Here is a 14,213-nt window from a genome sequence, read left to right as displayed (position 1 = left end):
TATAAAATAAAATAAAAACATTTAAAATATCGATATTCAAGCGTTTAATGATAACGATTCGTTAAATTATGAAAACAAATGCCTTAGGTGACCACTATTAACAGGATAATAAAGTATTAGAATTAATGTAATTCCACACCTCTTACAGCAAAGGATAAAATACAAATTAGTTGTGATTATTTTTAAAAAGTATTTATAAAAATGTTTTATTTATGTAATATAAGATCATTTAAAAAATGGTTTATTAATTGGTCACACCGAAACTTGAATAAAACGTCAGTCTAGTGAAGTGACAAAGAGCCACATTCAAAGACATTTTGTTATTTGTTGTTAGCGTAGTATATAAATTTTGAAATATTTTAAAGGTTAGTTTTCATTAATGTTATTTTGGTGATTGTGAATCCTGCTAAGACTCGTTTAATATTTCGATGTTCATTCTCAGATACATTCAAAAACTTGTCATTTTAAGAGAATCATAACATTTCTCTTAAAAGTAATATATCTGATAACAGAAAGCTGTAATATTAAAAACCCTTGAAATTCGTTTAAAACCAAATTAGCTTTCACTTATGATCTAATTATTTTGATAGGGGACTTACAGTATAAGGGAAAAAAATAATAAATCTAATTTAAATGTTTTTCAGTCAATCGAGTTCCTTAAGATTTCTATTTCCAGTTGCAAAACTGCAGTTTACAAAGAAAATCTTTGATAACAAAAGCACGATTACCTTTCAAACAATTGAATCCTTTATTTTTTGTTAGTATTCGCTGGAAAAATTGGTTTTATCGAAATTATACTTATTGTAGGCTAAAGCTTATAAAGATTTATATCTTTTTACACAAAAAAAGATAACTCTGTAACCAGAAGCGAAATAATTCGATTATTCCATATTTGAATGAAGGTCAAAGGACACACAAAAGTTACACAATTATTCCTAACACAATTTTACCTGATTACACATAAAGAAAAGTAAAACAAGGGTAATATTTAAGTATGTTATGTTTCATAAACCCGTATAGATAGAAAAAATGTACAAGTGATTAAATAGCAATAGGGAATGCTCAATAGACGCGAAACTTTAGTTTAAAAAAAACAACAACAACAGTATTAGACTAAATTAATCTATGAGACCTTGAACGTATCAAATACATCAATCGAAAATATTTTACTTCCTGAGACCAAAACTCAAATTCGATCTGAATCAGTCAAGAGAAGAAGGAGTTATGAGCTAAATGTTTGTACTTGGAAAACACAAGCTCAGAGCAATTCTACGAGCCACTATGGCTCAGCTAAAACAGGTTTAATTGCTCTATGCAATTAAAAGGCAAAATTAAAAGAATGAAAGTACATAACACTGTTGGTGTTAGTTTTGATCATGTTTCAGAGGATCACTGCGAAAAGTAATATAAACAATATATAGCAAACAAAAAAAAGGTAGGTCTAAGTTTTTGAAACTCCATTTTATTGTTGTGAACAAAAACATCTTTTGTAGACTTATTTTTACAATAAAAATTAACAAAACTTCTGTTCGAGTGGTGACGAGGTAGGATACAAGGAACAGAGTTATGAACAGAAACTTTGGATTTCTACTCCAGCGCCATCTAAAGTTTGAAGGCTTTTATTACTCTTTGAGACCAAATGGTCTCTTGCGGAAAATTACTTTTCATTGCAATCAACACCTCAAGCTGCCTTCACGATGCTCTGGCTTGTTCATCAGACTCCTTATTACGACCTACTTCGAGGTAATTAATCTCCGCGATACTGAAATTCTATATTACATGACAACATTAGCGACCTCTAAGGACTTTTATTGTCAGCTATAATGACTTGAAAATTGTTTATGGATAATTAATTCCTAACCTCGTTGGACGCCATATTGCTTTCATCCCGTTCTTTTTTATTCTGTTATATCGATATTCTCTCACTTGTGGATAAGTTTCCCCGACAGAAAGAAAGATAACCAAACTTTACGAGAAAGTCGCATCAGTAGTACATTTACACTTTGTCGCTTCACTTGAACTGGGATATTGCGTTTCATAAAGAATCGCTAATAAGTTTAAAACATCTGACATCGAATGAGAATAATATTTATGAAGCCCAAATTAAAATTGGTATCACAATTCACTAATATATAGCATTGCGTAACTCGTGTGGAGAAATTGCTTTTATTAGATCTATTATAAATTTGAATTTACTGTTTAGAGATTGGCCAATAGAAACGACGGCATTAAAAATTGTTTGAAACTAGCAGCCCATTATTTGCGATCGATAAAGATTCGTATATATATATATATATGCATGTGTATCACGTAATAAGGGCTAGCATTTCGTATTATTCAAAGAAATACAGTGCCTATGCATCAAATTGACAATGTTTCACTTGATTGGTTGAACGAAATAAAAATACAATCTCTCTCATAAAAAAAAAAATCATTCATTTTTCTTTCTTTAATTTTGCAAATAGTTCGTTCTTATCTTCGTAAATGAATATAGGCCTACTAAACTTTACCAGCTGTGTAACAGGACCACACCGTGTGCGCATGGGTAGTGCAAGCGATGCGTTCGCTCAGGGCGCCTACTCGAATAAGGATGCCGATTGACTAACAAGGCGAACTAATAGGTTGGATAGAAGGAAGGGAGGCGAGTCTCTGAATTTATCTATCGCGCAGGGCGCCATCAAAAATTGGTTTGTGACTTCATTTTCTTCTGTGCAAATAAATCCCACTAACAATAATATTTTCTTTCGAAATCCATCTTTTTCTTATAATAAAACTATAAACTTAATGATTTTATGATATGATAGAGCTTCCACATAGAACTTCCACACAGCACTATCTAAATTTTCATCACATTCTCATTAACACCATTGAATACTAGTCTTTAATTTCATATCTACACAAAAAATATTCTCATTTGTTTTAAAGCCAGAATCAAAACACAACTTTTAAATATTTTGTTTGTCTTCGTTTCTAGTGTTAAACAATAAAATTGAGTTCTCTTTGCTCTGTCCGCTACGCCGTTTCGAATTTCGAATTTTAGCGTTGTACATTTAACGCTAGTCCACTGAGGAAAACGTTTGAAATTAAATATACATAATTAACGAGGTGTGTAACATTAACTTATCTAAATCCTAGTTCTCTGCATTTGAAAGAAAATAGGTTATTCCAACTGTTAGCATATGTTTTACGTTTCCTCAATTTTGTTTGTTTGTTATGCACTGCTGGGTAGTTGTTGAATATTTGTGTAGAAGTAATTAGTGTGTGTGTAAGTTGGTTTGTTTTTTTAATTTCGCGCAAAGCTACACGATGGCTATCTGCGCTAGCCGTTCCCGATTTAGCAGCGTAAGACTAGATGGCACGGAGCTAGTCATTACCATCCACCGCCAACTCTTGAGCTACTCTTTTACCAACGAATAGTGGGATTGACAGTGACATTACAACGCCCCCGCAGCTGAAAGTGCCAACGTATTTGGTGTGACAGGGATTCCTACCCGCAACCCTCAGTTTATGAGTCAAGCGCCTTAACCATCTGGCCATGCCGGGCCAAGACGGCTCTGAGCAAATATTATTTTGTGGAGTTTGCTAAGAAATTTTTATGACTTATATCTCCTTACAAAACAAATACTTTTTTTTAATATTTAAAATGTAGACAGGAATCTAAGCTGATTAAACAAAACGAAACTTAGATTACAGCAAAACGCATTAATAGAAGTCGGATGCAACTTAACATATTAACCCTATTTAGACCTGACAAGGTTTATAATCTCTAATATTACTTCCGCCATTGAAAATGGCCCCAGATTATGTTTCCACCAATATGTATGTTAGCCATCAATATTCCTGGAAAACAGCTGATTGATATACATTCAGACCACGCCCCATCTTAAATGTGATGAGCTTCTGGAGGGTCAAGAACGCGAAAATCCCTCCCAAAAATTTTTTTTTATTTGTCAGCCTAATTTTTGACACGATTTGTGCTCTACAGCTGAGTCAAAAATGATCAGATTTTGATGAAGCTTGGTATTAATATGTAGAATATTATTCCTCATCATCTCGCAAAAAAAAAGGTTCGTGTCCTCTAACAACGTTTGGTTTGGTTTCTTTTGAGTTTCACGCAAAGCTACCCAAGAGCTATTTGCGTTAGCCGTTCCTAATTTAGCAGCGTAAAACTAGAGAGAAGGCAGCTAGTCATCACCACCTATCGCCAATTAATATGTAAAATAATTAGATGAGCTCTTAGTAGAATGCGACGTTGATCACATTCTGGCCTCAAAAAAATACGAAAATGTGTCAGTCGTTAGTAGAAGGCCCGACATGGCCAAGTGGTTAATGCACTCGACTTGTAATCTGAGGGTCGCGGGTTCGAATCCCCATAACACTAAGTTTGCTCGTCCTTTAAACCGTGGGGACGTTATGATTAGACGGTTAATCCAACTATTCGTTGGTAAAAGAGTAGCCCAAGAGTGGGTGGTGATGACTAGTCTTACACTACTAAATTAAGGAAAGTTAGCTCAGATAGCCCTCGTGTAGCTTTGCGCGAAATTCCAAACAAACCAAATGAACTTACTTCACGTAAACTACATCTAACATGATGGATCAGAAACTTAGCAGTTTTTGTTGTTGAATGAAATTTTGTAGAATAAGAGGCAACTGCCTGTTGTGGTGACACAAGTGTAGAGGACGACGTTTCTACAAAGTTTCATCATGAATACTATGCCTAAACAATCTATTAAAGTTTTTGTTGTTGTTTTGTAACCATATACAAGGCTGTATGAAATAATCAATATTAAAACTCCACAAGTATTAGTTTGATGGGCTCGAGTTGATCCTATGGTAGAGCTCTGATTTCGGGGCTGATGAACGGGATTAGAATCGATACTATTTCACAAAATGAACCCCACAATATACGTTGTGGATACTTTAAAAAAGTAGCGTGGATGATGGGTGGAAGGGTGCTACTTATTGGTTGTCATCCCTCTGGTCAGTATCGTACAAAATTGGGAACAGCGACATATCTTCACCATAAATTTTCAGTTTGCATACGTTTCGATAACACACTGTCACCCCAAATCTCACTTTAGAGGATTACGAAATACATTATTGAAAATGCTTGCCGAGCTGATTCCATGGAATCAAGCCTGTCGTATTAAAGACGTTATATCTCTTTTAAACCCATATTATTCAATGCCTTTTTTTTTACTATTTCTGATCTATCATCTAATCTTGGATAATACAAAAGCAGCTGACATATTTTCTCCAGTCATGTCTTTTGACAAATTTGTCAATAAATCTTGGATTCATGCGGAGAACGTTTCATTTCTTTTCACTTTGTCCATATTAACAAGAATTATTCTGATAACCCAGCAGTTAGATGTGTATCCATTAATTATTCCTATTTGTTAATTTGAATATCTAAATATTTTTTAAAGGTGGCTAGTACACCAACATTTTTGCAGTCGGAAAAAAAAAACTAACTAGTAATAGTTAATGTTCAGATCTATTAATATAGTTTTGAATTCCCATGACTTATTCTACAGTATAATTGCACGTATTGACCGTTTATACGTGCCGTTTTACAGTTGTTATTTGATTTACCAGAACGATACTGTTGCCGTATTCACTTGTTCTTTGGTGATATGTTCATTACGAATTTATAACATGAACTTGATGTTAGAGTACTAGGAAGAGGTTTGAGATTAGTCTAACATTTATCAGCATTATCCTGTCATTAGAAGTTAATTGTTGTATTGTATGTGATGCCTTGGAGGTTTTATCCGATCTCCAGTAAATCAGAGGTGAATACTTTGACTTGTTACTCTAAAATCTGGGGCTTATTAAACATGATGGTCAGAATACAGATAGGCAATTCGATAGTTTTGCTGACACAGCATGATCTAGTGGTAAGGATGCTCTACACGCAATTCAAGGATCGCGGGATCAAAACTCGTCGCCAAAATGTTCGCTTCTTTCAACCATAGGAGCATTATAAAGTGACCGTCAATTTTATTTTTCTCTGTATAGAGTAGTCCAACAGTTGGCGTTATGCTAGGTTTGATAGTAGTTTTCCTCTAGTCTATTACTTCAAAATTACAAACGTCTAGCGCAAGAAGTCCTCGGGGAGCTTTACGTGAAATTCAACAAACAAACAATCATTCTCAGATCGACATTTGTTACCCTGTTGCTAGGAGCTAGTGTTTGAATATTCCGCGAATCTTGTTCTCAAACTAAATTGTTTCGTCGCTGAAAGCTCATGTTTGAATAATAAGTGGCTCAAATTAATCTTACTTTCTTAAAGCATTATATTGTCACAGTGAAATATAATATATACGCTCTGAAAACTAAGTTTGTTGTTGTTTGGAATTAAGCACAAAGCTACACAAATGCTATCTATCTGTGTTCTGCACACGACGGGTATCGAAACCCAGTTTTCAGCGGTGTGAGTCCGCAGACATAGCGCTGTGCCACTGGGAGCTAACTAAAGTTGTCATTCTACAAGGATGGACAGAAATATAAATTTTCACCCACTAATTAAATCAAGTAAATTCAGCCACTTTTACTTTACACCAGAATATGGTTGTCTTGAGACGTTTCTCCTCTAAGGCCAGGTGGCTAGACTCGTAATGTGAGGGTCACAGATTCAAATCCCCGTTACACCAAATATGCTCGTCCTTTCAGCCGTGGGGACGTTATAAGTGACGATCAATCTCACTATTCGTTGATAAATGAGTAGCCCAAGAACTGGCGATGGGTGACGATGACTAGCTACCTTACCTGTAGTCTTTCAATGCTAAATTAGGGACAGCTAGCGCAGATATCCCTCGTGTTGCTTTGTGCGAAATTCAAAGACAAACAAAAATAAACTCCTTTATGGTTGTGGATACTTTCTACCTATGGCACATCTCGTTCACAGAGTTACTAGAGACTTGTTTTATAAATGGTATTCCAGTGGGTATCCAAGTTTCAAGTAGGTGTTCGCATTCACAAGTATTATAACCTTGATATTTTCAACAACGTACTTTTCTCGATACACTTAAACAAAAAAAAAAGATTTATATATAAATATATAAAGCTTTTATAATAGTCCTGTACAAATGATAAATATATGAAAATCCTATCAACTAATATAAATAGCTCTCTATTTATTTCTCGAAAATCGACTTGTTTATTTGTTATTGAGCAGAAAGTTACACAATGAGCAGCCTGGCCTGTGTCCACCGAAAGAATCAACCCTTGATTTTTAGCGTTATATGGTTTGAGACTTGACACTGAGTCACCGCGGTGGGTGAGTGGACCTCGAAAATAGAAAGGAGATTTTCACAGGTTTATTTATTTCGTATATTATTTAAATATATGTGAAGTTAAACCTATAACCTGAAACGCTAGTTAAAAACGAAGGCTATAAATCATTAAAAAATAAACAAATAGCAAAACATTACAAGCTTAATAGAGATATTTCGTGTTGCGCATGCTTGTTGTTCAATAACACTGACCAACTGTTCGCTTTCACGCAGTAGTGTTGTGTGCTAAATACTGTTCTTGAACCCTGAAAGAGTAAACACAACAGATTCCGCTGAAATACTAAATTCAAAGATATAATCTCTTAAAGACTGCTAACACATGGCAATTGTTACACGCTCACAAACTTGTATTATTACTAAATGTATTAAATGAACTTTAATTATACTGGAAGTAACTGTCAGATAAATTTCTCCACTCATCCAAATAAGAATGAGTTTAGTTCCATTTAATAATAAAGTTTAATTATTTATTTCCTGCCAGAGAATGTGATAACAATAACTAAAGTACGAGAATTCATAACAATATTACACAGCGTTCGAAATCGTTATCGCAGCGATTTATCAGTTCTACTAACACAGATAAATTATAAATATGTATGATGACCGATAACAGAGATATCTGAAAGTAATATGTTTCTTAATAATTACAAAAGAAGATGCAGTTGTGATGGGTAGACAACTGTATTAGAGAAAAGGGTTGTGTTAAATAACTCTATCAGAAGAATGTATCATGATGAAGAGTCACCTCAGAACACATGTTAAACAACTGTGTCATTGGAAAGGGTTGTGCTAAATAACCATGTCAGAAGAATGGATCATGTTGGAGAGTCACCTCAGAAGACATGTTAAACAACTTTGTCATAGGAAAGGGTTGTGCTAAATAACCATGTCAGAAGAATGGATCATGTTGGAGAGTCACCTCAGAAGATATGTTAAACAACTTTGTCATAGGAAAGGGTTGTGCTAAATAACCATGTCAGAAGAATGCATCATGTTGGAGAGTCACGTCAAAAAACTTGTTAAACAACTGTGTCATTGGAAAGGGTTATGTTTATACAACCATGTCAGAAGAATGCATCATGTTGGAGAGTCACGTCAGAAGAAATGTTAAACAACTGTGTGGGAATAAAGTATTTGATGTTAAGTAAGGGTTTAAAAAACAACAACTAATGAATAACCATTTCATAAGAAATAATTAATTATGTTAAACAATTATTTCCAAATAAATAAGTATTATAAATAAATATGTCAGGTGTACCATGTTAGATAATCATGCCCGAAAATTGCATCGTGTTTGTTATGTTACATAATCATGTGTTGAATAAACATAACAGAAAGATAATATATCATATCAGCATAATTCATTATGTTAAGTAATCATGTTAGAAAAACATATCAAACATTTATTCGAGGTGAATTAAAATTTTTGGTTATTATATACTACTGGGAAACCATGTCTGAGTGGATAAACACACTAGTCACAAAGTAAAATATCATATTTGATTTTTTTTTTTTGTTGAATTTAGCGCAAAAATAATTTTCTCACAGTTGAAAAGGTGAGAGGTATTCGAAGCTGTGATCCACAAGTTAGGGAGTGGGGTTAACCACTGAACCGTACCATGCCTCTATTTGATAAGCGTCACTGTTCTACATATTAACGTATGAGACTGTTTAACGCACGTAGAAATGACAAAAATGTATCGTGACAGAAATAAAAAGAAAGTTAACATAAATCTAAGTATAATGCACCATATTCGATAACAGTAATAGTGAAAAGCAAGGTATTTTGTTAGGCAATAGTAAGAGAGAAAGGTATCTTGTTAGGTAACAGTACGAGATTAAGGTACATTGTTAGATAACAGAGAGAGAAAGAAGAAAGTACTTTGCAAAGTAATAGTAAGAGTAGCAGAAGGTACCTTGTTAGGTAACAGTAAGAGACAATATCTTGTTAAGTAACAGTAACAGAAGGTATCTTGTTAAATAACAGCAACAAAAGGCATATTTTTAGGTAACAGTAGAAGAAAGTATATTGCTAAATAACAGTTGCAAAAGAAGGTACCGTGTTAAGTAGCAGTAACAGAAGGTATCTTGTTAGATACGAATGAGTGAGGAAAGTATTTTTTTTAGGTAACAATAACAGAGAATCGTATGATGTTAATTAACAGTAACAGAGAAAGACATCCTGTTGAACAGAGAAAGGTTAAACAGTAACAAAGAAAAAATACTTTATTAGATAACAGTAACAGAAGATGGTATCTCATTAGATAACACTGACAGAGAAAGGTACCTTGCTAAGTAAGATTAACAGAAAAAGCTACTTTAGTGGATAACGATGATAAAGAAGATATCTAGTTAGATTATAGTCAGTACTTTACCTGAAGAAGGGAACTAACTGAAACTTTGTATATAAACTTTATTGAAATATATTCTAACTTTTACTATTTTATTCTAAGTTTTATTACTACTTTCACCCTAAGTATTCATTTTTCATTTTCCAAGGACGTAAAATAGGTCAAATTAAATAAATTTAACAAAGTCGTCTCAAATAACAATATCAGAGGAGTGTACCTTGTTCTGTAAGACTAGCAGAGGAAAACACTTTGTTAAGTAACAGAAAAGAAGAAATGTATGATATTTCGTATAACAGGAAGTATTAGGAGCAAGAGCAGTGACAAAGAAATATTATATTTTTGAGAAGAGTTTGACAATTATAACTTAGGTATCGTGTTTGAAAATAAAAACCGTATAAATACAGATAAGACTGCAAATTATAATTAATGTTGTTTCTTGTTGAAAATGTTACAAAAAGAAATAATAATAATGTAGGTCTGTGTCTGCATTAATGATTGGCACCTTACTTGGTAAAACAATTGAGATTGTAAAGATTTCACTCTTTATATATTTAATTCAACTAAATGCATATCAACATGATTTAAAATTGTGGTAATAGAGATGGTCATGCTAAATATCATAGGCTAAGTGTTTAAATATTAGTTTGGTTTTCAACTTTTATTTATACGCTGATTATTTGTAATTTACGAAAACAAAAGAAATAACAAGAGAAGGGTATTTACTTCTATAATGTATTCGTTGTTTTAACATTTCAACTTTATAACTTTTGAATCATACAGCACCACAAACATAATGTTTTTATTTCCTTTCTACAAATTTAATAACGCAATCTATAAACGTTTCTAAACACTTACTTCGTAACTGTGCCCCAGTTTTCTAATTACATTCTGCTTTTGTTTGTTTGCTCGTCTGTTTAGAATGAAACACAAAGCTACACAATGGGCTATCTGTGCTCTGCCCACCATGGGTATCTAAACCCGGTTTCTAGCGGTGTGAGTTCACAGACATTCCGCTGTAACACAGGTGGGAGGGGGGCAATTACATTATGAATTTAGCAAATTACATCTTAATAGTTTAAGAGTTCTTAATTTTAGAATATTGTACTCAACTGTACTTCATTTGGGTCTATTCATAAACCTCTATCGTATCTTTTCTAAATCTGGTTTTTATTTCTTAGACTTCATCGAGGAACAATTCATCAGTTAAGCTACTGATAACATGTTATTTAATAAATACTTATATATATATATATATATACATTTTTCAGAACACCCAAAACGTGTTTAGAATTTCTAGATTGTACTGAAGGCTGTTCATTATTTTACTTTATTTTTCATAATTCATCAGGGTGATTCAGTTATTATTCACACATTATTGCTATAAATTTATACTCATCAAAAGTAAAATAACAAAACATTACTTTATAGTTCCCAGAACTGATGAGCCTCGAATTCCGTAAAACAACCGTACTGCAGGGGGATACCAAAACAAAGAACAGCCATCTACGTCAGACATGGAATATTTTTTCTTCGCTGAAGTTAAACGTTTCAGTGAGGAAGAGAAAAATGTACAAATAATCTTGTTTTTGTTTACACATTATTGGAATAAAAGATATTTGCCAGTAAGTCCTCTCATAAATCAATTTTCTTTAATAATTATTGAATAAAATGAGCATATTTCATATGTTTTTATTTACCCTAAATGAGCATATTTCTTATGTTTTTTATTAACTATAAATTTAGATCTTATCCATAGAATAATAAGTTTATGTGAATACTAATGTTAACTTTCCCTATTTTATTTGCTGTCTAAATCAGTGAGAGTTAATCATTATCGACCCGAAGTTTAATATTATGATTTACATTTTCATTGTTTTACCTTTTATACACTAATCTTTAATAATTATGTCTAAAACAAAAATTACAGTCTGTTTAGGAATGGATTAATATTTGCAGTTAATCTCTGGGTGTAGCATACCTACATGATCGCATAGTAAAACAGCTTCTAAGTATTTTGATATCAGGCAACAATACACGATACTTTAACGAACTTGTTTAAAACTAAATAAACGATATGTGCAATAAATCACAGAGTAAGCAGAAATGTTCTGTGAAAAATGTGTTTAATAATGATCGCAAAATACTTGTTCAAACACCAGATTTACGTGAATGCTAGATTTGATTTGTACTAAATGTTGACCAGTCTCATCTATACCAAACTAATTATTTAACTTTAATCTGTGCTGTTTTTATTGGTTGTTTGTTTTCAAGACGAGCAACTTGTTTAATTAAATCATTCTGTCAAAATAATACAATCGAAACAAAAAGAAAAAAATATTCATTTTATTTTATACGATTCTATCGGATTTTGAGTATTAATAATATTTTATTACATAGTTGTCAAGCACTCAAATTACGATAATGGGGCTTAGCTAAAATGTACCAATTAGAGATTTTTTTAACCTTCGATCAGAATAAACTCATCTTCCGGTTAATATCTGACGCTTATCTTGCCTATCCCTTTCATGGATATTATAGAAGATAATAATTAGAGAATACCTAACATTTTACAGTAAACACGTTATTAATGAACTAATTAAGTAAGAAATTAATGAGATATTCCTAAATATTAACATTCTTCACTTTGTCAATAATTGACATTTGTTTCAAGGGTTAACTATTGGAGCTATCTTATAATACAGATTGTTTGTTTTTTCATGAGTGGTGTCGGAATGTTTCCAATTTCTTAAAATTTTTATTATTGCAAGTATTTTTGTTGGATTTTTGCTACTTACCTCACAAGCTTGACTACTGAACAAAACGGAGTACCGCCCTTCACAGTTGTACCGACCAAGCACCGATTCAAACTCACACATGATTTGTCGAGCAAGGTGGTCGAGATCAGCTACTGAGGTTAGGGCGGCCAAACACTCATCTGGTGAACCTTTAATAACCTGAGCCCGACCCTGCGGCCCAAGCACCGCAGTCAAAGGATAGTGAGAGCAGAAGCAAGGGTATAGATGTAATAAGTGTTCTTCCCGCTCTCTACTGGATGAAAGTGCACACAGGTCCTTCTCCAGGGAAAGGCACTGGGGTTGGCGCGGCCCCTGCGACACAGGACAGGTAGGGCTTACCTTAGAGTTGAAGTTTCTATCTTCCAGGAAATGTTCTGGTATCCAAGGGTTACGGAAGTGCAGTGAAACGACACTTGAAACTCTAACACTTAAAGAAGCTACGAAGTTGTCTACTAGCACAACAATGAAAAACAGGAGAGAGGCTAAGCATGGCCGCCATCTCTCTAAAACTTTTCTGTATGGCTTTTCCAAAGAAGGCGTGCGGCTCCCATCATCAGCCACTAATGTCATATTTCATTGGATTAGGAAATTAAGGAAAAGCAGGAAGCTAGCAGGGGCCTCACGACAGGTTGACATACCCGTCGTTGGCCCGAGTCGCCCCTGCCTGCTTGCCTTCTCCTGGCCCACTTGAAGGTGGTCTTTCGTGTCAACGCACCCCGTCTGCTTCATTTTTAGCAGAAGGGCTCATACAATGGACGCCATCTTTGGAGTAAATTTACTACCCTTTCTTTTGATCAAACCTGCTGCGCATGCCCATGCTAAACAATGATGGTGGCAAAAAATGAAGAAATGTCGTTGATGAGAAGAGAAAGAGAGAGAGAGAGGAAGAAGGGGAAGCAGGTTTACACACACACACCAGTCTCGCGTCTGTCGGCTGGGAGTAACTAGCGTTAAACACTGTCTTCTCTGTGATGCAGTCAGTAACACCAACTCTGAGTCTGCGTGGCGCGTATGCGCGAGTTTCTTCCGCGGTCTCCGCCACTGCGGGGATGCGGTCCAGCTGCAGCTTAAAAACCACTAGAAGGGGGACAGAGGGGAAGGCAGTAGCTCATCTAGACAGCCAGACTTGTAACTAGAGGAAAAAGTCACTTTGCTTTGGAAACAGGCTCTGAAGAAAACATCAGAACAGAGAAAGGAGATCTGACTTTCTCCCAACAAGTGAATACAACAGTGGCTGTTCAGCCTCGCGTGACCTGACGTCTATTCAGCTTCGCGTGATCTGCCTTCTTCGGATGGTTGGCGTTCATTTAGCCACTCAGTCGACTGGCGGCTAAAGATCCCTGATGCTTGGGATTAGGTCAAACTTGGCACTGTGCCCACTGTCACAATGATCGATTAACAAGAGAACGACGACCGGAAACGTCAGACCCGATAACAAACGTGATTTTTCTGCATCGTACAAAGTTATAAGTAATCAAACACAATCATATTTTAATTATTTAACTTTTGGCTGTGAACACTTTTAGCCTACCCAAATCTTCATATAATCCAAGAGGGGATTTTATTTCAGTTATATAAATCTTCAGCGTTGTTAATATTCTTCAACATTCGTGCATATTATGAAATAATACAAATGAAAAGTCTACACTGTATCTGCTGGTTGTTTAAAAGATTGTATTCAATTTCCAGTGAAATGAAGGAACAGTAAGTGTTGCTTAGATAAACTATTTTTTTTAATTTATAACTTCGTGTAACTCAGGTTCAGCGAA

General features: G+C 34.3%; 1 protein-coding gene across 1 annotated transcript in view; it reads right to left on the bottom strand.

Annotated features, from left to right (window-relative positions):
- Positions 1 to 13,725, bottom strand: part of LOC143240719 (NALCN channel auxiliary factor 2-like) — a 65,834-nt gene extending 52,109 nt beyond the window's left edge. Inside the window, exon 1 of the mRNA XM_076483647.1 lies at positions 12,445 to 13,725. Within this exon, the coding sequence (XP_076339762.1) occupies positions 12,445 to 13,014 (570 nt within the window). The 5' untranslated portion in view covers positions 13,015 to 13,725. The remainder of the gene's footprint in view (positions 1 to 12,444) is intronic.
- Between the last annotated feature and the right edge of the window lie 488 nt (positions 13,726 to 14,213).

This window comes from Tachypleus tridentatus, chromosome 13 (assembly GCF_004210375.1).
Source record: "Tachypleus tridentatus isolate NWPU-2018 chromosome 13, ASM421037v1, whole genome shotgun sequence".
Classification (NCBI taxonomy): Eukaryota; Metazoa; Arthropoda; class Merostomata; order Xiphosura; family Limulidae; genus Tachypleus; species Tachypleus tridentatus.
The sequence above is the reverse complement of the archived record's forward strand: the minus strand, read 5'-3'. Positions and strand labels throughout refer to the sequence as shown.